This window comes from Cucurbita pepo, chromosome 2 (genome assembly GCF_057944985.1).
Source record: "Cucurbita pepo subsp. pepo isolate OVF chromosome 2, ASM5794498v1, whole genome shotgun sequence".
NCBI classification, from domain to species: Eukaryota; Viridiplantae; Streptophyta; class Magnoliopsida; order Cucurbitales; family Cucurbitaceae; genus Cucurbita; species Cucurbita pepo.
In genome coordinates this window covers 4,619,144-4,644,395 of record NC_141799.1, presented here as the reverse complement: position 1 = coordinate 4,644,395, position 25,252 = coordinate 4,619,144, and the positions used below count along the sequence as shown (strand labels likewise).

General features: G+C 38.1%; 5 protein-coding genes across 7 annotated transcripts; 1 reads left to right on the top strand and 4 right to left on the bottom strand.

The window, feature by feature from the left end:
- Positions 1–2,644: 2,644 nt before the first annotated feature.
- LOC111785771 (uncharacterized) lies at positions 2,645–3,939 on the bottom strand. Its single transcript, XM_087121323.1, has 2 exons — positions 3,477–3,939; positions 2,645–2,938 (listed from the first exon to the last, which is right to left on the bottom strand). Exons 1-2 carry the CDS (start codon positions 3,928–3,930, stop codon positions 2,886–2,888), a joined length of 507 nt encoding a protein of 168 aa, XP_086977449.1. The 5' UTR covers positions 3,931–3,939; the 3' UTR covers positions 2,645–2,885.
- On the bottom strand, positions 3,827–9,858 carry LOC111785747 (multiple organellar RNA editing factor 9, chloroplastic). Of its 2 annotated transcripts, none has more exons than XM_087121322.1 (5): positions 9,177–9,858; positions 7,407–7,504; positions 7,257–7,322; positions 6,960–7,136; positions 3,827–5,721 (listed from the first exon to the last, which is right to left on the bottom strand). In XM_087121322.1, the coding sequence occupies exons 1-4, from the start codon at positions 9,527–9,529 to the stop codon at positions 6,961–6,963; spliced, it is 693 nt and encodes a 230-aa protein (XP_086977448.1). In that variant the 5' UTR covers positions 9,530–9,858; the 3' UTR covers positions 3,827–5,721; position 6,960. The 2 variants fall into 2 exon arrangements, with proteins under 2 accessions (XP_086977448.1, XP_023521912.1); XM_023666144.2 differs by lacking the exon at positions 3,827–5,721 and adding an exon at positions 6,311–6,511.
- Positions 9,859–9,982: 124 nt separating this feature from the next.
- LOC111785739 (G-type lectin S-receptor-like serine/threonine-protein kinase At4g27290) lies at positions 9,983–14,924 on the bottom strand. Of its 2 annotated transcripts, XM_087121315.1 has the most exons (7): positions 13,545–14,921; positions 12,293–12,400; positions 11,294–11,424; positions 11,006–11,216; positions 10,687–10,924; positions 10,448–10,598; positions 9,983–10,375 (listed from the first exon to the last, which is right to left on the bottom strand). In XM_087121315.1, exons 1-7 carry the CDS (start codon positions 14,812–14,814, stop codon positions 10,070–10,072), a joined length of 2,415 nt encoding a protein of 804 aa, XP_086977441.1. In that variant the 5' UTR covers positions 14,815–14,921; the 3' UTR covers positions 9,983–10,069. The 2 variants fall into 2 exon arrangements, with proteins under 2 accessions (XP_086977441.1, XP_023521900.2); XM_023666132.2 differs by lacking the exon at positions 10,448–10,598 and having other exon boundaries at positions 10,328–10,375; positions 13,545–14,924.
- Positions 14,925–15,398: 474 nt separating this feature from the next.
- Positions 15,399–18,343, bottom strand: LOC111785734 (G-type lectin S-receptor-like serine/threonine-protein kinase At4g27290). Its single transcript, XM_023666117.2, has 6 exons — positions 17,415–18,343; positions 17,097–17,350; positions 16,809–17,019; positions 16,497–16,734; positions 15,918–16,068; positions 15,399–15,840 (listed from the first exon to the last, which is right to left on the bottom strand). The coding sequence occupies exons 1-6, from the start codon at positions 18,256–18,258 to the stop codon at positions 15,535–15,537; spliced, it is 2,004 nt and encodes a 667-aa protein (XP_023521885.2). The 5' UTR covers positions 18,259–18,343; the 3' UTR covers positions 15,399–15,534.
- A 4,271-nt stretch (positions 18,344–22,614) lies between these two features.
- Positions 22,615–24,230, top strand: LOC111785759 (uncharacterized). Its single transcript, XM_023666154.2, has 2 exons — positions 22,615–23,345; positions 23,706–24,230. The coding sequence occupies exons 1-2, from the start codon at positions 22,779–22,781 to the stop codon at positions 23,820–23,822; spliced, it is 684 nt and encodes a 227-aa protein (XP_023521922.2). The 5' UTR covers positions 22,615–22,778; the 3' UTR covers positions 23,823–24,230.
- Positions 24,231–25,252: the final 1,022 nt, after the last annotated feature.

Below are 25,252 nucleotides of genomic sequence, written 5' to 3'. Positions count from 1 at the left end.
TCGAGCTTACTCCAACCTTAGAGTTACATGATCTTGCTCTCCCGAGCTTGTCCTTATGCTTGAGTATACTACAATTCAGATATCTATATGATCTTTGTTGATAAGAATCTACAAACATTCATTCTTCATCTACAAAATTGGATCGGCTCGGTTCAACCATCATTTCTAGAATTACAAGCGGATACGATTGACGAAGGACAATTGAATATTTGTACGGTTGAAGTTGGAAGACTTTAAAATGTCAACAACAGGGTTTAAACCTATACGATGAAACCCAATAAATTTCAAGTTTGTCTCCTTATCCACTCAAACATATCAACGTTTGTTGGAAGATTTTATTGTTTTTTTCGTTTTCATTTTGTCATTGTTAAATGGTCAAAATTGACTTCATCTTTTGTGGAGATTAAAGGGGATCGGGATTGAATCCCGACCACAAACGTCTTTTATCGGGAGACCATAAATACCCACAATATGTTACGTAAAAATGAAATTGGTGAATGAATGAAATTGAGATCTCGAATTGAGATGTTTTTTTATTAGAAATCCGAGTATCAATTTTGCCATTTCTAAGTTTCAAGTCATGTGGTAGAATTGCATCCGAGCCATTCAATCAAGCCTTTGATCAAGTTAGATTGTGGAGTGACTCAATTTAGAACAAGGTTCCAAATCTTGCTTCTAGATCTTCGATTAGGTAATCTAATTCTAGCCTTATCTCTTGGTTGATCCAAATTTCGTATAAGGAGGTGTTAATTAGATTCAAGCGTTCTTGCTAAAATAAAGTTTGGATCGGGCTGAAGATTAGAGTTGCCTTATCATTTGTCCTCTATGTTGGGACTTATACTCTAAACCTCTTAATCAATGATTTAATTTTAACAATAATTTTGATTATTCAGTTGCAGTTTTCACATTTCTATTTAGGAAGAATTCAAGGTTATTAATGTAATCTTTAACAATATATGGTAAACATACGAAAGGATCATGTTCAAGTAATAACATAAAGAGTTTATAATATGCATATAATATTGGGTGTCTTATTATAATAATTCTATCGATACGACCGAGTTAATAGCTGTTACAAATGTTTAGCGTTTATAATTCTTTTTCATATAGTGTAAGTAGATGAATAGTTCTCTTAAATATTGATTTCGATATTTGAACAATAGATTCTCACCCTCTCACTAGCTGGAGAGGGACCTAGTTTATGTTTGGATCATATAAATAAATTGTTCATTAAAAAATCAGTGACATTTAAGATAAAAAGATGTAATTACACGAGTAAAATAGACTTCTTATCCAACTATAATTACAAACAAGTCGTAAAGTAACAACTTGCTAATAATAATTATATCAATAGACACAACTTGTCTAAAGTACATAAGAGTACAACTCTAATTATACAGTGAAGTAACATATAATTAATAAATGAAAATTAATTAATTAATTAAACTGTTAATAAGATTCAATTGCTAGCTCACAGTAGCACTAAAACAATCCGTTTAGTTGAAAGAAAAAATTGAAGTGCTTATTTTAATATTTAGTATAATTTACGTATTAAATATAAAAAATATTTAATTTCAAGAGCGGGAAAAATAATTATTAACATTATTTATTTATTTTATACCTGAAATATTAAAATAAGTTTTATATATATATCGAGATAATGATATTTAAATATGAATAAAATATTATAATATATCTCGACACGAATAAAATGCTTCCCTGTACCTTAATTCTCGCTGCTAACTTCACCATTAAAATCGTGTGACAAACACCACACTCTCGTGATTTTTTTCGTTTTTTTTTTTTTGTTTTATATGTCACGTTCTTCTCCACTAAACAAATTTTACGGTTGCTGTCACATGAAGATTAAGCATATTACCTTATTCGAATTTCGACAAAAAAAAAAAACAGGTACACGTGATTTCACATCCACGTTTAATTACGCTTTAAATAGATAATTAAAATTAAAAAATAAATTAATATATTTTATTTATAAAGGCATAAATCTTAAATTCCATTAAACGATAAATATCGACAATGCTAGAAGAAAATCTCGGCATATTTATCTGTAGGGACCCCCGAAAGTCCAGTACACGTCAACAATGTGAAAATATCTTAAGCTTGTTAATTAATTTCCACTAATCAAAACGTGACACGTGGTCAGCAGTAATGATCTGGAGCCCACGTTGGAAATTATGTATGCTAGTAGTGGGTCCCACCCATAGGGCCATAGGTAGTGGGCCCACACTCACGCGTATAACAAAACCTCCGGACCCCACATTTTATAAATTATTGATAATTGCGCAAAAAATACCAAATAAATTAAATTAATAATTAATAATTAAATTACAATATCCTTTGCTTTGGTTCCTTATCTAATTTTCTTTTTCTTTTATTTAATTCTTTTTTTAATTATAATTTAAGAAATACAAAAAGGAGAAATATTTACACAAAAATCCCTAGTAATTTTTAACCCCCAAAAAAAACAATTAGAATTAAAATTTCGAAAATTTCCCGTTTGTTGGGTTAGTGACCTCAGCAACTCTAATTGTCACAACCGAACCTAATTGTCCCGTTGTTCTTTCTTTTTTAAACTTAGGGTAGGGTTGAATTGAGTTGTAACTCTATTTCGGGTCGACCCAACTAAAAAAAATTGAACCTTCATAATTTGAGCTAAATAATCTAAATTGATCGAGTTATTGAGAACTAGACACACGGGCTCTGAATGTATACTAAAGTGTGATGGACTAGTTTTTTTTTTTTAACTATAAAATAAAATACAAATTATTACACAATAAAATGATATAAATACAAAAGGTGGAAACTTGAATTTGACAACTTTTTTATTATTTATTATTTATTATTATTTTTTTTTGTTGGCTCTCTTATCTAAGAGATTCAAAGGCTCTTTGGTTCCTGAGACGATTCCTGAATGCAGCTGCAAAACCAGACACAAAGAAACTCAGTTACTATAATGTTTTACAAAACAGAACAAAAAATAATGAACTTTGAGCTTTCAACTGCAAGTTTCCCATGTTTTTTTGTCTCTAACTTTCAGCTCATAGTCGTTTTGGGAATGTAAAGATTAATGGAGCTCGCCAAAAATGGAACAAAAGGAAGCCATTAATGAGCTGAACTGTTAGTTGTGAAGAGAAGAAACAGAGGAGATAGAAAGAAGCCATTAATGAGAAGAAAAACAGAGGAAACAGAGCCAAGAGAAGCCATTAATGAAAAGAAAGATGAAGAACAAGAAGAACCCATCAATTTAGATTGAAAGAGAGAGGAGAAAATATGGTCAAAAGAAGGCATTAATGAAAGATTTGGAAAACTCCATCAATTTAGAGACAAAAAACAGAGGAAACAGAGGAAACAGAGGCAAGAGAAGCCATTGATGAAGAACTGATGAAAAACAAGAAGAACCCATTAATCAAAATCAAGAATACCCATAAGAATCGAAGAGATCCAAGAGAATTCACCTTGAGGGATACTACAATCAGGAGGATCTTCAAAGAGGGACAAAGAGAGCTGTTTATGAGCGACACCAATGTCGATGAGTACCACACCAGAAGTAGGATAATTAACAATGATATCTTTAACAGGGAGCCATAGAAAAAGCTCTTCTTGAGACATTCCCTGCACTCCAATCAAGCTCCCATAGCTAAGATTTGCACTAAAAACACTCTCAAAAATCACTCTGTTTTCATACTTAGCCATACATGGACCATCCAAGAACACTTCCAACCGACCATTTTCAGCCACAGTGTAAGACTTCACTTGCTTCGGCACTAGCCCGGCCGGCAGCCCCATGGATCGAAGAAGCTCATGAATTGAAGAATCGTCCTTAGAATTAGAGCAAAAACAAGAACAAAAACCCAAAAACAAGATCATTGAGATCCAAAGGCTAAGATTCTGGCTGCGAAACAGAGCCATGGCTGGAGAATTTCAGAGAGAGACAGAGAGAGATGGAGGCTGATGGGGTTTTGTGATAGAGAAAAGTGGGGGACACTGTTTGGGGGAAGAAGAATGAGATGAGCTTGAAGGGTGATTGTGAAATTACGGTTTTGTCCTTGTAGGGGGTATATTTGGTAAGGGATCCTTCAGATGTTTGTGGTTTGTTTTCTTTTAGTATCCTCTGTTTTTGGGGGCTTGTGGGAAGTGGAGCTTAGTTTTTGGAATTTTGTTCTTGTGGGGGGTATTTTGGACATTTCACATGAGAGACATTTTGATTAGCATTATGATACCATTGTGTATATTTCAAGGTTTTGAGATTTGGTGGTAACAAAATTGAGTTCTTGATATCATTGCTGATTATGGGATATGAGCGTTTTCATTTTTATTGGACCGCGTAACATATTTCAAGTTTTTAAGAACGGTCAAAAAACCGTAAGAGTAGAAGATTTAAGATTAGAGGTATAGATACTTTTACGACTTGTGAATGTTTGATGTTTGAGAATAGGAGATTTAGTTGTGAACTCTATTCGGATTGCTCGGGTCACCAACCAGACCAACACAAAATTTTAGGAACAAAGATGATGTTGAATACGACGTTGCATTGAGAGACCTTGGCCCTGAGTAGAATCAATGTCAAGGTGAGTGACTTGGTGTAGTGTAGAAGCAAGTCGACTGTGTCGCATATGATTGAATAAGCACGTGCAGGCAGCATGTGTGGTCGAGCAAGCTTGGATTCTGCACAAGTGATGTTCAGTGGGAGAAGACAAATCTCACCTAAGATCCAATGAAGCCACAAAGCGGGGCGAAAAATAAATATTAGACTTGGATTTACCTAGCTGATCGTGAGTGTGTCAAGATCACGACTTGGGTTGGTCAAAAAAATTCTCTAATCTAACTCAACTCAACTCAACCCGTGTATACCCCTTTAGAATAAAAACAAATTTAATTACACAAAAGGGGCATTTTCGTCCATGAAAATCCGAACTCAATCCGAAGCTTTCAGGTGGGGAAACGGAGAAAAAATAAACACCACAACCGGCGGAGGAAAAGACAGAGGACGCGAACGGCAAAACGTTGTCGTGTAGCTAAAATGAGAAATAAAATAAAAAATAAAAATAAAAATAAAAAACCTCAAGGGATGGGCAAAACGGTAAAATAACTCACAACAATATTTTTTTTAAAAAATATAAATCTCTCTTCGTATCGGCCAATCCCAATCCCACGATAATTTTCGGAAACCGAATTTCCAAAACTAGACATTGAAAAGGACAATAATTACGACGACATGCCACTATGAAGTCACGCGCGTACTGTGCTACGAGAAAAATAAAAAAAATAGAAAAAAATAATTCCAGGGGAGTAATGATGATACGGTTACCTGATGTGGACGGGTGATGGTGACCGTAGCGAACTGATTTGACGCACGAAGACCAAACAGTATGGAGGGGTTACCTGCGACTTGAAGACCGGGCGGGTGGTTTTTAGCGAGTGAATTGGACCGGCCGTCGGTCCAAATGAGAGCACAATAATTAGGGTATTAAGAAAGTAATTAAAAGGTGGTTAGGGATTCCATAGAAAATTCTCTCCCAATAATTGCTTAAAAAATTCTCTCTAATTTTTGTTTTTGTCTCGTCATATCGTATGCTAATGTCGTACGATTTTGTGAAGACCTGTATTTTTGGTAAACAGTTTCCTTAACATGGTCACTACAACACCCTTACCTTGTTGTCAATAATTAAATGGTATACGACAAAGAGATTCCTGAAAAACCTGTAGTCAAGTATGATTAAGTTAGAGAATATGTTTATAAGGACATTAACACACGTGATAAGACATTAAAAGAAACAAATAAGAAAACTAAAGAAACAAATAAGGACATTAACATGTAACGACCCAAACCACCGCTAGCAGATATTTTCCTTTATGGATTTTCTCTTTTAAGCTTCCCCTCAAGGCTTTAAAACACGTCTGATAGGGAAAGGTTCCATACCCTTATAAAGGGTGTTTCGTTCTTCTCCCATACCCTTATAAAGGGTGTTTCGTTCTCCTCCTCAACCAACAAAGTTACAATTGTTAAGATTAAAGTGGATAACAATCCAAACTTATTATTAGAAATATACACAAAAAAGTGAATAATATTCATCAATGTATTTTTAATTGGATAAGAAAAATTGGTAAGATAATCGACATTTAAAGAAAAAAAAAAGTAGAAAAGATTTTTGATTGTGAGGTGAACACGAAGAGAAGTCCAGACAATCAGTCAAATGTCAGAGCTCTCTTCAAAGCCCATTATTGTGCATAGATTGTGGCAGCAATTTTATTTTTAAAAAGATATTTACTATATCTATCCATATCTTGATTCATATGTAAATTCCACATTCATCTTTGATAGATTTTATAAATATCCATCAAAAATAAAAATACCTAAATATAAAGAGTAACACCAATATTTATATAACAACGAAGACATGGTATTGAGAGCTCATCAATCAACCAAAACCGCTCAAAATTCCTCCATAACATGTGTTGAAGATTGTTGGTGAAGAGTCCCCCGCATCGGCTAATTAAGAGAATGATCATACATTTATAAGTAAGGAAACGAGACCCCAAAAACTAAAAACAAAACCATGAGGGTCTATGTTCAAAGTGGACAATGTCATATTATCGTGGAAGTCCATGATTCTTAACAATCTGCAGTTCAAGAAGGTTTGAATACTAATAAAAATAACGGTTCTAAACTATATATTATATTCTCCAATGATACCCTAAGCTATAAAATCATATCACAGAACAAAAATCCTTTTCAGGTTGAACTACAGCACATGTACAAAAGTCCAAAGATGAAATTCTATGAACAACCTCTTCATTTTGCATCTATCTTTCTTGGTAGTTCAGTTCAGAAGCTCAATCTCAAGTCATATTATACTAATGGATTGCAAAAATGAACAAAAACATTCTATTTTCCAATGCAATCACTGCAAATAATGGAAGGAAAATCCGTGTACTACCTTAATCCGAATTTGATTCCGTTCTGGTCGCTTGGGGTCTCGGCTTTCGTTGTTCGGGAGGAGGGCCATCCCTTTTTCTTTCGTATCTCCTACTTTCGTATTTTGTTTCTCTTCGTTTCTTTGGTTCATAAACAGGATACTTTGATGGAATTATCTCCCCATTTATATACTTGTCACCTAAAGTTAACCAAAAAAAGAGTATCATAATCGATTCAAACTACTGTTATGGTTGCAAACTAGCAATACCGTCTTCAAGAAACAGGGAATAAAAAGATACAGAGAAGATATAAACCCAACCTCCATAATCTTTGTTCTTGACATCTAAATAAGAATCTGGCAACACCCAAAGAACTCCGGGTAATCCTGCAATGAAAAGGTTATAATGGCAACTCTCAGCATGATCGTCAGAACAGGACTTCCAAAAAAAATTAAAAAACTAATACTTACCCTTGAATTTCTCGGATGTTTCTTCGGACACCGTGCATTGGAATCCAGTGTAGGTGGTGGTGCTAAAGGCATACATGTTTTTCTTAGCTTCTTCCATGCTGTTTCCAAGAAAATCCACACATGAGAGATCAAAATCCCAGAAGGTTTAGTTCTCAAGTTTTTTAGATTAACCACATTCTAATGAAATAAATGTTAAATTAAATGTTTAGTCCTGAATTTTAAGAGTTGTGCCTACAGGTCCTTCCATTAAAAAAGTGTGATAAATACGTTTCAATTGTGTTTAATAGATAATAGAACCATGACTTATAAAAGTGTCTATGTAACAGCCCAAGCCCACAGCTCACAGATATTGTCTTCTTTAGGCTTTCCCTCAAGGTTTTTAAAACGCGTTTGCTAGTGAGAGGTTTCCACACCCTTACAAAGAATGTTTGTTCTCCTCCCCAACCGATGTGGGATCTCACAATCCACCCCCGTTGGGGTCCAACGTCCTCATTGACACTCGTTCCCTTCTCCAATTGATGTGGGACTCCCTAATCCACTTCCCTTTTGGGACCCAACATCCTTGCTGGCACACCGCCTTGTGTCCACCCCCCCTTTGGGGCTCAGCGTCCTCACCGGCACACCGCTCAGTGTCTGACTCTGATACGTTTCAATTGTGTTTAATAGATAATAGAACCATGACTTATAAAAGTGTCTATGTAACAGCCCAAGCCCACAGCTCACAGATATTGTCTTCTTTAGGCTTTCCCTCAAGGTTTTTAAAACGCGTTTGCTAGTGAGAGGTTTCCACACCCTTACAAAGAATGTTTGTTCTCCTCCCCAACCGATGTGGGATCTCACAATCCACCCCCGTTGGGGTCCAACATCCTCATTGACACTCGTTCCCTTCTCCAATTGATGTGGGACTCCCTAATCCACCTCCCTTTTGGGACCCAACATCCTTGCTGGCACACCGCCTTGTGTCCACCCCCCTTTGGGGCTCAGCGTCCTCACCGGCACACCGCTCAGTGTCTGACTCTGATACCAACTGTAACAACACAAGCTCACTGCTAGCAAATATTGTCCTTTTTGGGCTCTCTTCATGGTTTTTAAAACGCATCTGCTAGGGAGAGGTTTCCACACCCTTATAAAGAATGTTTCGTTCTACTCTCCAACCGATGTGGGATCACAGTCTAACAGATCCTTGACCATTTGATTTCGTGATATCTTGGTATAAGTTGAAGGTTTGAATTACATTTTCCAATCTCTCTCATATATCGTGTGTAACTATCATTTTATTGTTCTGACCTCCTTTAGTAAGTCCACTGGTTTCTCTTATTATAAATGGTGCTCTAAAAGAGGGAAAGAAAAAGACTAGCAGAGCGAGCAGGAGGAAGCAATCACATTGGCACCAAATCCCTATTAGAGGTGCCCTAAAAGTAGTAAAATAGGCAACGAAGAGGGAACCGAGAAACAGATACAAGCACAACCATCTCTCGGCAAATGGATAATGATCGTTCTTGTTTCACTTCAACAACGAAATTCCAACCTCACCAAACTCCTATCTGTTATCTAATGAATATTTACATAACTCAAGACGCTTCCATATCGACATAACATGTCAATTTCCAACAACTTCATACGTTTCTATAATTTCCTTTTCAGTCTACGAAACCGATGCATGTCCGAGCAACGATTCTTTAACTCTTTACTCAAATGAAACTCTCACACAAACATTTGAAATGAAAACGAACATAAAGATATAGAGAGAGCGAAAAAGAGAGAGAGAACCTTCCCAATACAGTAGCAAGAGTGTTGAGGTAGGTATCAATCATCTGTTCCCTCGTCGGAGCAGGATCTTTGGGGAACTCCATGACAATAAGCCAATGGTTATAATCACAACCAGGCAACATAATCTCCTCCCTCTTCTCATTGCTACTACTCCTCTCCGACGAGTAATCGCTATCCAAAGCGGCTCGCACCAAAACCCCCGATTGAGAACCGGAATGAATGCGAGCACTCGAAATCCGACTCACTGACTTGAGTTGAAGGAAGTGACCTTGTTGAACTCGTGGTAAGAGCGATGGCTTCTGCAGTGGAATTAGGGACTGAGGAGAAACGGAGAGACTGGTGGCCATTAGCATTACAGAGAAAAAACCAAGAGGATAGCGAACTTTCTACGAAAAGATGATGTTTACGGGAAAAGAGGTTTTAGGAGAGATTTTTCAAAGAACTTTTTGGGCCGACAAGTGGTCTCGGCCCAAATCAAAATCTGAAACCCGGCCCATGAGCTCACTTACCCAATATTATCCACTTTGGCTCATTACATTTCACCGTCAGCTTCATGGTTTTAAAACGCGTATGTTACGGAGAGGTTTCCACACCCTTACAAGGAATGCTTTGCTCCTCTCTCCAACCGATGTGGGATCTCACAACCCACCGTCCGATGTTTGGTTCTAATCTCACAATTGGATTGTGATGTCCCATATCGGTTGAAGAGGAGATCAAAACATTCGTTATAAGAGTGTAGAAACCTCTCCCTAACAGACACGTTTTAAAACTGAAACTGTGAAGCTGACAACAATGGTAAGCTAAAATTATTCATAGACTTACGTGTTCAATTGCTTAACATGATTTACACCGTTAAAGTGTCGGACCTATAATATTTACAAATTTTTACACACTTATCTCGCCTCCAAGTGGGTAATAGTTAACTCATTAGTAGTAAGAAATTCATTTTCGTTTGAAAAAGAACGAGCTTCAAGTGAGTCTCCATCAATGTATAATCCAGGTTGTTTTGGTTGCACCAACGCACCATCACTACTTAGCATTAGAACCACATTTGACATAGTCGGTCTATCCTCGGGATGTTTTTGCAAGCACAGAAGGCTAACGTGGATGCACCGCAATACTTCAGATGGAACGTACGAGTCTGTAATGGATGTATCAATAAACTCTAATGGTCTTCCTTCCTTCCATAATCTCCATACCTAAACATAAAAAATACACCATTTAATTAAGGATTATAGTTTATCGTGAATCAATCAAAGTACGTAACTTACATGACCAATAAAATTAAGAGCGTGATTTGGACGACGAAACCCCTTATTTTTCTCTCCACTTATAATCTCCAACAGTAAAATCCCAAAACTGAATACATCAGACTTGATAGAAAATTGTCCGTTGATAGCGTATTCCGGTGCCATATACCCGCTATAAAACACACCCGAAAAGGTAAAGCATTAAACTAACGAAATAACGAAACTCTCGAGGAGGAGAATACGAAACTAGAGATACTTACTATGTTCCAACTACTCTCTTAGTGTTCCCCTCGATCTGATCGCCACGAAAAGTTCTAGCCATTCCAAAATCCGAGATTTTCGGGATCATATCAATATCAAGCAAGATATTACTCGGTTTGAGATCTCTATGTATAATCCTCAATCTAGAATCTTGATGAAGGTAAAGAATCCCTCTCGCTATTCCACATATGATGTTGAATCGTTTCGACCAATCTAAAAGCTTCCTTCCAGCCAAATCTAAACGGTTTCACAACGAGCCAACGTTAGTTCAAAACCAACATATATGGCTAAAGATACAGAGTTTTTAGAGATTCAAACCAAATATGAAGGAGTCCAAGCTGTTATTAGGCATGTATTCATAAACCAACATCTTTTCCTCCCCTTGAATGCAGCAACCCAGAAGCTTTACAAGGTTTCTATGCTGAAGTTTGGCTATAAGTTTTACTTCATTCATGAACTCATCCATGCCCTGTCTTGACTGGTTGGACAGCCTTTTTACTGCAATTTCTTGTCCGTTTGGAAGCCTACCCTACAAGTTTGTGGGCAAATGGTCAATTGCATTGTATTATGATGATCATTGTTTTCAATATGTGTTTTGTTTGGTACCCAGAAGACTGCACCAAAGCCGCCTTCTCCAAGCTTGTTGGAGTTTGAGAAATTGTCTGTGGAATGTGATATTGTTGATAAGTCATATAATGGAAGCTCCATGCTTTCCTCTTGCACTTCAAGCTTCTTACCTGTTGCCAAGTTGGAAAATCATGTCAGAAACGGATGTTTCGAGCCGGTTTGGAATGACTTTTTGAGTGTTAAAAAGCACTTGAAAAGTCATTCTAAATGGGTCGTGTCTTGAGTGAAGCTAAACATTGTTAAAATGGGAGCTAAGATTATCAAACTAGAGTATGGACCTAAACCTTGATGTGAAAACACAGCCAGAGACATGTTTTTGGGGATGTTTCCTAGCTACATTTGCTCATCTTCTCATAGCTTAGTCTAGATTTGTTCGGGTTATTTCATCAAATTATGATAGGTAACAGTTCAAGGCCACTATTAGCAGATACGTATCGCTATTAGCCTCACGGTTTAAAAAACGCGTCTACTAGGAAGAGGTTTCCACATCCTTACGAGGAATGCTTTGTTCCCTTTTTCAACCAATTTGGGATCTTACAATAACACGTCTACTATAGGGAGGGTCTAGCCCTACTCTGACATTGGTTGGAGAAGGGAATGAAGCATTCGTTATAAGGGTGTGGAAACCTCTCTCTAGTAGATGCATTTTAAAACTGTGAGGCTGATGGCGATACGTAACTGGCAAAAGGGCTTGGACTGTTACAAATGGTATAAGAGCCAGACATCAGGCGGTGTACTAGTGAGGACGTTGGGCTCCCAAGGAAGGTGGATTGTGAGGTTCGACATCGGTTGGAGAGGAGAACGAAATATTCATTATAAGGGTGTGGAAACCTCTTCCTAAGATGCGCGTTTTAAGACCTTAAGGGTAAGCCCAAAAGGAAAAGTCCAAAGAGGACAAGATCAGGAGAAGGAATTACGAAAATACCATTAAGCGTGATAATCATAAAAAATCGAAGACATTGCAGCTGCAAATCTTACCTTGTTTCCTGCTTCGAACAACATAAAATCCGACCAAAAGCAGGGCAGCAACAATGAGAGCAGCAGCTAAAACTACAACTATGGTCAACGAGCTCTTCTTCTTTGTCTCTGCATTTAAAGATTCAGACAATAAGAAAACAACTGAAATAGAGCTAGGAAAGAAGACCATGAATGTAACAACCCAAGCCCATCGCTAGCAGATGTTGTCTTCTTTAGATTTTCTTTCTTATACTTCCCCTACACAAGTGAAGGAACCCTGTAGGGCCTTGAAGAAGTGTGGACACAGCCAGGGAGGAAAGAGAGGGGAATGGAGAGGTTTCCACACCCTTGTAAAGAATATTTTATTCTCCTCCCCAACCGATGTGTATCTCACAATCCACTTCTTTTCAGGGCAAACCGCCTCGTGTCCACCTCCTTGGGCTTAGCCTCATCACTAGCACATAGTCCGGTGTCTGGTTCTGATACCATTTGTAACAGCTCAAGCCCACCACTAGAAGATACGGTTCTTTTTGGATTTTCTCTTTCGCGCTCCCTCTCAAGGTTTTTAAAACGCGTATGCTAGAGAGAGATATCCACACCATTATAAAGAATGTTTCTTTCTCCTCCCCAACAGATATTGTTCTCTTTGGGTTTTCCCTTTCGGGCTTCCCCTCAAAGTTTTTAAAATGCGTTTGCTAGAGAGAGGTTTCCACACTCTTATAAAGAATGTTTCGTTCTCCTCCTGAACCGATGTGGGATCTCACAATCCACTCCTTTTTGGGGCCTAGCGTCCTTGATGTGGGATCTCACAATCCACTCCTCTTTGAGGCCAGCATCCTTGATGTAGGATTTCACAATCCACTCCTCTTTGGGACTAGCGTCCTTGATGTGAGATCTCACAATCCACTCCCCTTTGGGGCCAGCGTCCTTGATGTGGGATCTCACAATCCACTCCTCTTTGGGACTAAGCGTCCTTGCTGGCAAACCACCTCGTGTCCACTTCCTGGGGATTAGCCTCATCACTAGCACGTAGTCCGGTGTCTGGCTATGATACCATTTGTAACAGCTCAAGCCCACCACTAGCAGATACTGTCCTCTTTGAGCTTTCCCTTTCGGGTTTCCCCTCAAGGTTTCTAAAACACGTCTACTAGGGAGAGGTCTCCACACCCTTATAAAAAATGTTTCGTTCTCCTCCCCAACCAACGTGGGATCTCACAATGAAAACGAACTACTACAACGGAGTTAAAAAAAAAAAAGAGAACAAGGCTCATACCTAACTCAGAAGCAAGTACTTTAACATACAAATCTTGTCCACCTTTAAGAATCACAGGAATATCAACAAGCTCACCAACCCAAATGACACAACCACTCCCTGATCCTCTGATATCTGTATTAGCAAACGCCATACAAGAACAATTCCTCAAGCACATCTCCCTGCATTCATCTAACCTCATGCTTTCATTAACCCAAGAGAATTTAGTGTCAGGCAATTTCATCCCCACAAACTTAGCAAACCCCACTTCATCCAAGCAATTAAGAGGCCTATTTCTAACACACCCTTCTGTATAATCCATCAAATTCCATCTCTCTGCCACCTTTGGCTTAAACCCTTTTAAACATTTACAAGAAGGCATGCTCTCAATGTTGCAGCTCCCAAAAGCACCACAAAAATTGTACGTATCGCAGTACTCCCTCGGTATTGAGGCGTATACCTTCCAGTTTTTCTCAGCTTCCGACCACAACAGAGCCTCTCTCTTGAACTTGGATTGGTTCAACACCATTCTTCCAATCATTGATTGATTAATCAACTGGTAGCTGTAATAAACCTCATCTTTGTTCTTCGTGTAATGGAAGACGAAAATTGGGAAAGCGGTGAAGGGTTTGGCGCTGTATCGAATCCCATTCCAAGGTCCGGATCTCATGAACTCTTGAGTACCGTTCCACATGGCGGGTTCTGGGTAGCTATGATTCTCCATTTCCATGGTCAATGTTCCAGGAGATGGGTCGTCCCAGTTTTTCCAAGCGGATAATCTTCTGTTCAAGCCAGTTTTATAATCCCATCCCAGCTTCATTCCTGGCAACAATGTATCCGTTGGATAATCAAAGCTTTCCCATAAGAACACCTCCGAGTTCCCATTTTTCAGGACCAAATTCCCAGAATCCAGGAGCTGCAGCCTGGGATTTTCCACTGGTTTTAACGATTTTGCTGACCAAACAACAAGATCATCATTCTGGGTGAGAGTGATTTCACTGGCTGTGGTGTTGATTCTTAAAACACCATGAAGATCTTTGATCGGGGCTTCTCGATTGGCGACCCAAATCACAGTGGGAATCGGGATGATTTTGTACCAAATTCCCAAGTAACGATTCATGGGATTTCCAGGGCTGAAGAAACCCATCTCGAAATACCCATTTTCCGAGACCAGGGTGTTGCCATCGCTGAGGGTTTGAGAAGGGGTTAAGAAATCAACAGCCGATGAGATATTGAAAGAAGAATATAAGAACAGGGTCATAACAAAAGGTAGCAGAGGAAGATTATCCATTCTGCATTGGGTTTCGTTCGGCTATGCTACCATTTCAGTTAAAGGGCACCGCACAGTGTGCGACGAGAGCCTGCAAGACTTGAATTCCAATCAACCCAATGAGAAACACATAAACTTGATTGGCCATCCGCCTAGAGGTAAGGCCCATGAGAAAAATTGACCCAATATTTGACTTCTTTGTAACAATCAATTTCAACGCTATTGATGGGACTTGGGAGGACCCAGCTATACCCATAAGAATGTTGACCATTTCAACTTTTATACTACACCAAATTTCTTTAAGTGGCTCTACTATCGACATGATTGTATGAATTGAATGAAGTATAAACGACACATGCTCTATGGCTCCTCTATGTACCGTATTTTGTGATTAATATGACATGTTTTGTGTTATGTGAAGTCATACTTGTAGGATGAAAGTCCCACATCGGCTAATTTAGAGAATGATCATGGGTTTATAATCAAGAAATACTATCTCCATTGGTACGAGGTCCTTATACTTAAAGTGGACAATATCATACCATTGTGGAGAGTCGTAATTTTTAGCTTAGCGTCATTTAGTGTTATTTTGAGTCTATCGTTAGTATATCAAATATCAATTAATATTCATTTGAGTTAAAACATGGTTACATCATTTTACATGAATGTGCACACAGATAGAACAATTTAGAAGAATCAGCATTGAAAAAGTTAGTTACAATATGTGAAACGTACAAACCGCTATCTAGCTTCCATTAGGGAAATAGTTAACTCATTGGTAGTTGAAGATTCATTCTTGCCCGAAATAGAATCTGCTTTAAGAGAATCTCTTTCCATGTAGAATCCCGGTTGTTTTGGTTGAGCCAAGACGGTCTCACTACTTAGCATTAGAACCACATTTGACATAGTTGGTCTATCTTCGGGTTGTTGTTGTAAGCACAAAAGGCTAACATGGATGCATCGAACCACTTCAGATAAAGAATAAGAGTCTCCAATGGTGGCATCAATCAACTCTAACGGTTTTCCTTCGTTCCATAACTTCCATGCCTAAAAATGAAAGTGTCGGCCACTGTTCAGCTCAAGATTGCAAGTTGTGTAATGATTGAGTGGAGTCTGTAACTTACATGTCCAATAAGGTTGAGAGCATGATTGGGACGATAAAAACCTCGGTTCTTCTCTCCACATATGATCTCCAACAACAAAATACCAAAACTGAAGACATCGGACTTAACGGAGAATTGTCCATCAATGGCGTATTCTGGTGCCATATACCCACTACAAGATAACATAAAAAAAAAAAAAATGTTAGTCGAGAATGTAAATGTGAGATCCCACATTGGTTGGAGAGGGAAACGAAACATTCTTTATAAGTGTGCAGAAACCTCTTCCTATAGACACGTTTTAAAATTGTGAGGCTGACGGTGATACGTAACGAGCAAAAGCGGACAATATCTACTAACTGTGGGATTTGGGAGTGCCAACGAGAACACTAGCCCCAAGGGGGTGGATTGTGAGATCCCATATTTATTGGAGAGGGGAACGAAATGTTCCTTATAAGTGTGTGAAAACCTCTCTCTGATAGACGTATTTTAAAACTATGAGGCTGATGGAGGTACGTAACGGGCCAAGGCGGTGGGTTCAGGCAGTTACAGTGAAACTAATAGATTTACACAAGTTTGAAGTTCAATAGAATCGAAACTTACTACGTTCCAACAACTCTCCTCGTATTTCCTTCGGTTTGATCCCCTCCAAACGTCTTAGCCATTCCAAAATCCGAAATTTTTGGATTCATATCAACATCAAGCAAGACATTACTTGCTTTTAAATCCCTATGTATAATCCTCAACCTCGAATCCTGATGAAGATAAAGAAGCCCTCTAGCTACTCCGCATATGATATTGAATCTTTTAGACCAATCTAAAAGCTTTCTTCGAGCCGGGTCTAACCAATATAACGAGCTACAGTTAGTCAAAAATAAAAACTAACGATTATCAAGAATAAAGATTGATACGAACCGAAAATGAAGAAGTCCAAACTCTTATTAGGCATGTACTCATAAATCAACATCTTTTCCTCTCCTTGGATGCAACAACCCAAAAGCTTCACGAGATTTCGATGTTGGAGTTTAGCAATGAGTATCACTTCGTTTTTTAATTCATCCGTCCCTTGTCTCGAATAGCTAGCAAGCCTCTTTACTGCAATTTCCTGTCCAGTTGCAAGTCTACCCTGAAAGTTTTAGACTAAATTGTTTCAACAACGATCATCGTTTTCGATATATTTTCTTTATAACCGACGAAATTTACCCGAAAAACCGCGCCGAAACCACCTTCTCCAAGTTTATTGGAGGCTGAGAAGTTGTCTGTGGCCGTAGATATTGTCAGTAAGTCAAGTAATGGGAGCTCCAAGTCTTGTTCTTGCGCTTCTACATCCTTACTTTCATGGCTTCTTCTCCTCCTCCTCCTAATGTAAAACCCAACAAGAACCAATCCAGCAACCACGACAACGGCTGCAACGACGATAACGCCGACGACAACCGAGCTCTTCTTCTTCGTCGTCTCTACACATTCAAACACAATAAGAAACAGAACAGCCAGAGAAACAGAACAAATTCATATACATACCCAATTCAGAAGCCAACATTCTAATATACAAATCCTGGCCTCCACCTCGAACCACTTTGATATCAACAAGATTCCCAACCCAAATGACACAGCCACTCCCTGAGCCACGAGCCACTGCGTTTGCAAACGCTACACAAGAACAGTTCCTCGAACACTTGTCCCTGCACTCACTCAAGCTCATACTCTCATTCACCCACGACATGTTCATGTCAGGAAGTTTGAGCCCAGGCAACTTTGCGAACCCGATTATATCAGTAGAGCAATTCAATGACCGATTTCTAACACACCCATCTGTGTAATCCATCAAATTCCACTTCTCCTGCACTTTAGGATGAAACCCTTTTAAGCATTGACACGCCGGCATTTGCTCGATGTCGCAGCTCCCAAATGCGCCGCAGAGACCGTACGTGTCGCAGTAATCCCCTGGTACCGACTGGTGCAAAGCCTCGCTTCTCATGAACTCCTTCGAGCCCTTCCACATCGCCGGTTCTAAGTCGTCGGGGGGTTTTCCGGCGGATAATCGGCGGTGGATTCCGTTTCGGCGGAGTAATGGGTCCGTTGGGTAATCGATTCGGCGAATCGTGATGAGGTTGTTGTGCCAGATTTCGAAAAATGGGTTCGTGAAATTTCTTGGGGTTTGCTCGGAAAACCCTTTTTCCGAGACGAAAGTGGCGGCGTTGGTGAGGTTTTGAGATGGGGTTAAGAAATCAACCGCCAGAGACGGCGGAGAGAAGAGGAAAACAAACAGAAACAGAAATCGAGAGAGATTTACCATTTTTGCATTGGATTTTGTTTGTAATTTGATAAATGGAGAGTGTTCTTCGGCGGAGTTGAACAAGAGCATTGAATTTCATATGAATGCAGTGAAGATTGGTGGCGGAGATGAAATGAGAGGGCGGCCATTGACTTGTGGGTTCGTGGACTCTGTTCCTCGTGGTTTTACTTAACTTCAAATTTTGGCTATGTTTTTTTACTGAGAAACTACAGAATATATTATTTTTATCTTCTGTAACAGGGTCACGTTATTTTATTGCTTACTTTTCAGGTGCGACCATATCGTGGGTAATTGATGTGACCATTAGGCCGATACAGGTAGATTGCACCAAGAATAAATAAGAGGAGAAGAAATTGGGCCAAAATCTAATTTTTTTTTTTACCCTCGAACTCTGGTGCCTGTTGTTACACCGAGGGCCGTTATACTAGGTGCTAAAGCATGAGTGTTTTGTATCCATTGAGTAAAGACAGGTTGTAATTATATAGCGGTATCGGAAAACATATCTTGGGACGCCCTAAAGCACTTATGGTATTATTATGAATATACAAACCAGAACTGTGAAAGCCTAAAAATATACATGCCCAGTTGAGATGTGATATGATTGTATCGACAAGTGGTTGAGTGTTGTCTCTATGGTTGGTCTCTTAGGTCGAGGCTAGGGTTGGTCTCATATGTGGAGCACATGCCCTATTTGCCTCTGATTCGTGTGGTCCTATCTCAGCTTAATCTGATACGTTTACCTAAAAAAAAATCGATGAAAACCCTAAAAAAACGTCATAAATATTCTTCTTCCAAATTTTACTGTTGTTGTCATGTGAAAGTCAATATAAGATAATCTCGGATGGTTCCAAAAAATAAAATAGTAATATTTATTTTCTCGAACTACCATGGTAGAAATATAAGACTGGGATGCAATAGATTCCACAACAAAAGTCTAGACTTTAGGTAGAATGGTTTATTGCCTTTGTCTTTCTAGAATTTTTTTTTTTTTTTTTTTTTTTTTTTTTTTTTGGGGCAACGAGTGCGACTATGTTTGACTAATTTCGATTTCAAAAAATAGTATTTGACATTCACGGAATAATAACGATAAAAAAAATTTGAGAGAAGAGGAACGTAACTTACAAAATAAGAAAAATCTGCATACTAATGTGGTGGTTGTTGCATCAACTCCGATGCATAAGTTAGTACTAAGAATTTGTGTATGGGAAGGGCTCAGAGTATGAATGTGAGATCTCATATCGTTTGGAGAGGGGAACGAAACATTTTTTAAGTGTAAAAACCCCTCCCTAGCAGACGCATTTTAAAATCGTGAGTCTAACGACGATATGTAGCAGGTCAAGAGGGGTGGATTTGGGCTATTACAAATGGTATCAGAGTTTGATATCGAACGGTGTGTCAGTAGGACGTTGGGTCCCCAAGGAGAGTGAATTGTGAGATCTCACGTTGATGGGAGAGAGGAACGAAACATTTCTTGTAAAGATATGAAAACTTCTCCCTAGTAGATGCGTTTGCCAAAGCGGACAATATTTATTAGCGGTGGACCCTCATATGAAAACTCTTTAGTGTTACTTACATTTCTACGAAGAATCATGTCAAATATAAATTTGACCAAATTAAATTAGAAAGCCACTAGTTAAGGGGACATGCATGACACGTCCCCTACCAGGGATCGACTTTAGGGTAGCCAAGACTATATTGGATTGAACCAAACCAAGAATTTATTATTAATTTTATAAAATATATTTTTGTTTGCTATACAATTATATATACATAATTTTATTTGATTTCAAATTTTTATTGGTTGAAAAATATTGACCAACCACGTAATTAGGTTGAGTCTAAGAAATGACCCAGTATATTAATAAATTAATATAATCCTTTCAAAAAGAAATTTATTAACTAAAATCAAATATATATTAGTTATATTTTCCTCATTAATTTATGGAATTGACCAATTCTAAGTCAAAGTCAAGGCTTTGAAAATGAGGCCGTCATTTTTAATCAACATGTGGCTCTTAATCACAAACAAAATATCATTTTCACTCTAAATCATAACCCATCTTTGACTTTGATATTAAAAACAATAAAATAATTTGCAACTTTCTTAATGGAACGCTTATATCATTGATAGGGTTGTTTTCAGTTAAGCATATATTTTTAGTAGAGATGTCTATTTAATCCACAGATTGAGATCGAGACCCTACGAGTACTCATCTCAAATAGTATAACAAGAATTGAAAGATCGAGACCCAAAGAGAGGTACATGAATGAACCATGACTACATCTGAATAAGAGCAATCCTGAAGATAGAAGATAACATGGTTAATAAAGCATTTTATCATTTTAAGCAATTTTCATTCGAGTTTGGAATTTAATTACGAAATCAAATGTTTTGAACAAAATGATGATTAAAGTCTAATTAAATTAAGTTAAGTGGGATTAATTATCTAAGGAAATTGAGTGGAGCCCACAACTGAACTGAACTCGCCTAGTTTATTGGGCTGTAATCAGATTCGACGTCCCAAGAAAGCAGCTGTTGGGCCGCGGGGATTATTACCCAATTCAATTTCTTTTTTAATTTTTTTAAATAAAAATAAAAGGTTCTATTTATTTATTTTCAAATATTTAATTAAAATTTTCAATTCATTTTCAATATATATTTTAAATTATTTTAAGAATGGTTAAAAAATAAACCATAAATAAATAAATAAATATATATATATATTTTAAGCAACAAGTTTCTATTTCATTACTAATTTTAAACTGAAAAAAAAATACACTGAATTATTATTAAAATTTCAAATATATATGTTTTTAAAAATATTCCTAAATTTTATAACATTAATATATTTAAATTTTTTTAAAAATGTTAAAGTTGTAATTTCGTCCATAAATATGTCTTGAAATTTAAAATTTAAAAAGTTTCCGTTCATATATTAATAATAAAATATTTTAAATTATTAACAAAATTAAGGGTATAATAATAATAATAATTATTATTATTTTTTTGAAGAAACTACTAAATTGAAGCGAATTTTTTAAAATTAATAATAAAAGATATTTTAAAGATGTTATTAAAATTATAAAAGTTAGACAAATAATTAAAAGAAAAAAGAAAGTAAAAAGGAATTTAAAAAGGGTTTGGGTGGGGTCCACATGAAATAGGAAAGTGTGTGGGTAATGAGGTGGGCCCCACAAGTCTGAATTTCAATTTCGGAATTTAAAATTCCCCGTTTTAAGTCTCTTTCTTTTATCCTCCACACATTCCACTCTCTCTCTCTCTCTCTCTTTCCGCCACGTATTTATTCCAAATATTCTCGTGGCACCGAATCCTCCTTTACCCCTTCTTCATATCTCCACCTCACCATTCCAGATTTTCTCCAATCTCAACTCCTCCACGTCACACCCCCCCCACCCACGTGACTGATTCTGCCACCTCATCCCCTTTACCCTTTCTCCTCCCAAACATGGCCACCGTTGCTCCACGACAGTGCCTCCCGCGCCTCGTATTTAATTACAAATTTCTTTTCCATAATTCTATTTTTTTAATTTCATAAACTATTTTTAGGATTTTATAAATCTGTAATTTCCTAATTTTTTTTTATATTAGGTTTGATCGAATTAATTATTGAATAACTTTGATAAAATTTATAAATTTTAATATAATTTTAAAAAATTATATTAATTTTTCAATTGCATACCTGAAATAGTTTTAAAATAATGAAATTAAATAAAATTGAAAGTAAAAAGTAAAAAAAAAAAAAAAAAAAAAAAACCAAAATGATTGCGGGACAACTGGGAAGGGCAGTAATCTGGTGAAACGCTAGACCAGTTGCCACGTAGGCGTACGGAGATGGCGTTAGAGAGAGAGAGAGGGGGTTCAGGTGGTTTCACGTGGCAAATGTTCATCATGGACCACAGGGCGCCACGTAGGATGGAGTTCGAATCTTCAGGCTCTTCAGCATTTGCTGACACGTCACCACAAAATCCCAGGAAGCGGAAAAGAAATATCTCGGAGAGCGAGTCACTCAAATCGACTCCACAATATATCCAAAATTTATAAATATATAAAAATAAATAATATTTGAAACTCTCCATGAGAAGTCGACACGTGGCAACACGGTTGCCGTATGAGTGGTAGACGCCGAGTCAGTAGAAAATGGAGAAATGATCCTGTGCCAACCGCTTCAAATCACCAACCCCACACGATTACGCCACGTGTTAGTTCTGTAGCAGGTGGAAGGAATCTGAGCCTGATTAGTCCACGTTGATGGCTCCCGAGAAGCGGTTTAAAGATATTTTGTATTTGAGCTGGGGAGTGAAATATCTGAAATAGCCCTGAGAAATAATTATTTTTATTTATGTAAAAAATGGTGGTATTTAGAGAGAAGATTAAGGGCAGTTCCCCTAATGTAAGGAGCTTGTACTTTCCCCTTCCTCTCCTTTTATTCTTGGCCATTTCAGTTCATTCCGATTGAACTGATCGAAGAGATAAAAAAGAAGATCGAGAGGAAGAAGAAGGAATCAGAGGCTGACAAATCGAAGAAGAAGAAGAAGAAGATCGGGGAATCGGAGGTTTTCAACAGGAAATGATGAAGTGCGAGTTGTGTGGGCAGCTAGCGAGGACTTTCTGTGAGTCCGACCGGGCGAACCTATGTTGGGACTGCGATGAGAAGGTTCACTGTGCTAATTTTCTCGTTGCTAAGCATTCTAGGAGTCTTCTATGTCGTGCGTGTCAGTCGCCGACTCCATGGACGGCATCTGGTCGGAAGCTTACGCCTACGGTTTCTGTGTGTGAGGGATGTGTTGAAGTCCATGGTGGTAAATGCGAGCAAGGTGGATTTCAAGAGCGCCGTAGAGATAACGAGGAGGAAGTTAATGGTGGTGATGATTTTGACGATGGTGAAGGTTTCGGGAGTTATGAGGGAGGTGTTAGTGAGGATGCTGATGAGGATGACGATGAGGAGGAGGAGGAGGAGGAGGAAGAAGAAGAGGATGAAGATGGAGAAAACCAGGTGGTTCCGTGGTCTTGTGCGTCTTCTTCGACGCCACCACCACCACCGACAGTGACTTCTAGCAGCGAGGGCGAGATGTCAGCTTGCGCTGGTGGCGTATCGAAGCGGAGGAGAGAGTACGACGTCGATCTCGATTCCGATGTATGTATTTATGGATTTTTCTTCTTTTGCTGCTTTCTTTTCTTTTATGTTCTTATTTTCCTAGTCTGTGCGGAAGGAAAACGTTGTGGATTTGGAATCCCTTTGTCCATTCATTTGCTTGTCTAGAATCGGTGTTTTGAAAATATGATAGCGATTTCGGTTCTCTTAGTGAGTGAAGACTCAAGATTAGAGCCGAATTTCTCCATTTCATAAACGATACGAATTTCATCCTTCAGAACCTATGATTTTGCACATAATCATTTTTTATATCCCGATCTGAAACATCATCAACATTCTCTGAGTTGTTAATTCCCAGTGATCCAAACAGGATTTTAATAATCGTTTCCCGTTTGAATGCAGGACGAATTCGAGTGTTCTTCTGATCAACAAGGAACCAGGCCTTCTTACAACGACGAAGCGACTTCCTCTACTTCCCACAGGCCACCGAAGCAAGCAAGAGTTACAGGACCGACCTAATCAGCCAGCATCATCCCCGATGATGAAGCTCGTAAAGCAGATTTAAAATCCACGGCTGTCATTAGATCGATCCAGAGTCTCCAGAATCGTCTGCCCACCGGTATCAACGATGCTTCCAAACTGATTTTTGGGATATGCAAAATGAGCAGAGATCAGAATCGTTGATCCTTCACTAACAACACAACGGAGGTAGCTAGGTTTTTGAAATCCTCTTGGGTTTCATCTTTTTTCATTTTCTTTTTCTCACTAATGGTCTGTCCTGATCGATTAATTCTAGGATTATATTTGTTTACTCAACTGTGTACAACCTGGAATATCCCTTCTATTTTCCAGTAGATCATCTGTTATCATTTGTGAAGCCTTGTCATGTTTAGCCAGATATTAATTCACTGAACCACATTCTGTTAACAGATTTCTCTACACTTCATGAGTCTTTTGCTGATCCATATCTCAGTCAATGTTAGTTAGTTGTTCATAGGAGAGATTCTCGCGTTTTAGTTGAGTTTTGTAGGTCTCCCACGACCAGGAGATATGAACATGAATGCTTTCAAAGCAAGAATCATTACTAAACCCACATCACCATATCTCTTTTAGAAGCCATCGTCATCATCTCCCACGACCCAACATTTTTTTAGGTCCAGGAAGCCACTTTTAGGGATTATTTTGCATATTCAAGATCGAACTGAAAGTAATCATATCTCCTGATATTATTTAATCTCCTCCAATCCTCCTCCTTTTGCTGCCTGCCTATGATTAAATTAGTAAGATCATGGCCGACCTTGTGTTTGATGGAATCTCCATGGCCATATTCTTTTAGCGCAGCATCTCCATCTTCTGGGAAGTATCTTAGATGGGTCTGTTTGGGAAAAAACCCTCGACTTTTCCAACTTTTCCAATCCATTGTCTTCAAACCTGGCCAGGTGTCGATAAAGAATTGTTCTTGTTTCTTATTGAATTGCCAATTCCTTGTAGGTCGAATTCGTGTCCATTGGATTATTGAGTGGCTCAAATCTTCTCACTATTTAGACTTCCCTGTTCAAAACCATGACTAGATTCAGGCCATGGCCATGGGTTGACTCCAATCCCTTGATGTTAACAGATATTTCAAACAATTTCCACGATACCCATTTGCTTTTTAGAAGACCATCTTTAGCCATAAGTTTTGATAGAGAGGGAGAGAGAGAGAGAGAGAAGAGGGGTTCCACTTAGAAAAAGGATAGAGCTTTCCTTGCCACTCGTTTATTGGATGATGGCTTGAAATATCAGCTGCCAAGGGATATTTGTGTGGTTGAGTGTGTGTTGGCGTAGTAGCTGTTAAATGTATTTTTTTAGGCTGTGTCTTGCTTATATGAGACAAGCAGCAGGTGGATAGTTATAGTCAATTGATGTTAGGTATCCATAATTTTCTTCAATAAATCAAATTAATTGTG

Coding starts and splice junctions, on each gene's coding strand:
- LOC111785771 (XM_087121323.1), bottom strand. CDS start 3,930: ATGGCTCTGTTTCGCAGCCAGAATCTTAGCCTTTGGATCTCAATGATC. Junction 2,939..3,476: donor TGATTGTAGTATCCCTCAAG/GTGAATTCTCTT, acceptor CTGGTTTTGCAG/CTGCATTCAGGAATCGTCTC.
- LOC111785747 (XM_087121322.1), bottom strand. CDS start 9,529: ATGCTAATGGCCACCAGTCTCTCCGTTTCTCCTCAGTCCCTAATTCCA. Junction 7,323..7,406: donor AACATCCGAGAAATTCAAGG/GTAAGTATTAGT, acceptor TTTTCATTGCAG/GATTACCCGGAGTTCTTTGG. Junction 7,137..7,256: donor CAAGAACAAAGATTATGGAG/GTTGGGTTTATA, acceptor GGTTAACTTTAG/GTGACAAGTATATAAATGGG.
- LOC111785739 (XM_087121315.1), bottom strand. CDS start 14,814: ATGGATAATCTTCCTCTGCTACCTTTTGTTATGACCCTGTTCTTATAT. Junction 10,925..11,005: donor CTTGGACTCCTTCATATTTG/GTTTGAATCTCT, acceptor GAAACCGTTTAG/ATTTGGCTGGAAGGAAGCTT. Junction 10,599..10,686: donor AAGAGAGTAGTTGGAACATA/GTAAGTATCTCT, acceptor TGTGTTTTATAG/CGGGTATATGGCACCGGAAT.
- LOC111785734 (XM_023666117.2), bottom strand. CDS start 18,258: ATGCTCTTGTTCAACTCCGCCGAAGAACACTCTCCATTTATCAAATTA. Junction 16,069..16,496: donor AGGAGAGTTGTTGGAACGTA/GTAAGTTTCGAT, acceptor GTTATCTTGTAG/TGGGTATATGGCACCAGAAT. Junction 15,841..15,917: donor CTCTCAACCTTATTGGACAT/GTAAGTTACAGA, acceptor TTTCATTTTTAG/GCATGGAAGTTATGGAACGA.
- LOC111785759 (XM_023666154.2), top strand. CDS start 22,779: ATGATGAAGTGCGAGTTGTGTGGGCAGCTAGCGAGGACTTTCTGTGAG. Junction 23,346..23,705: donor ACGTCGATCTCGATTCCGAT/GTATGTATTTAT, acceptor GTTTGAATGCAG/GACGAATTCGAGTGTTCTTC.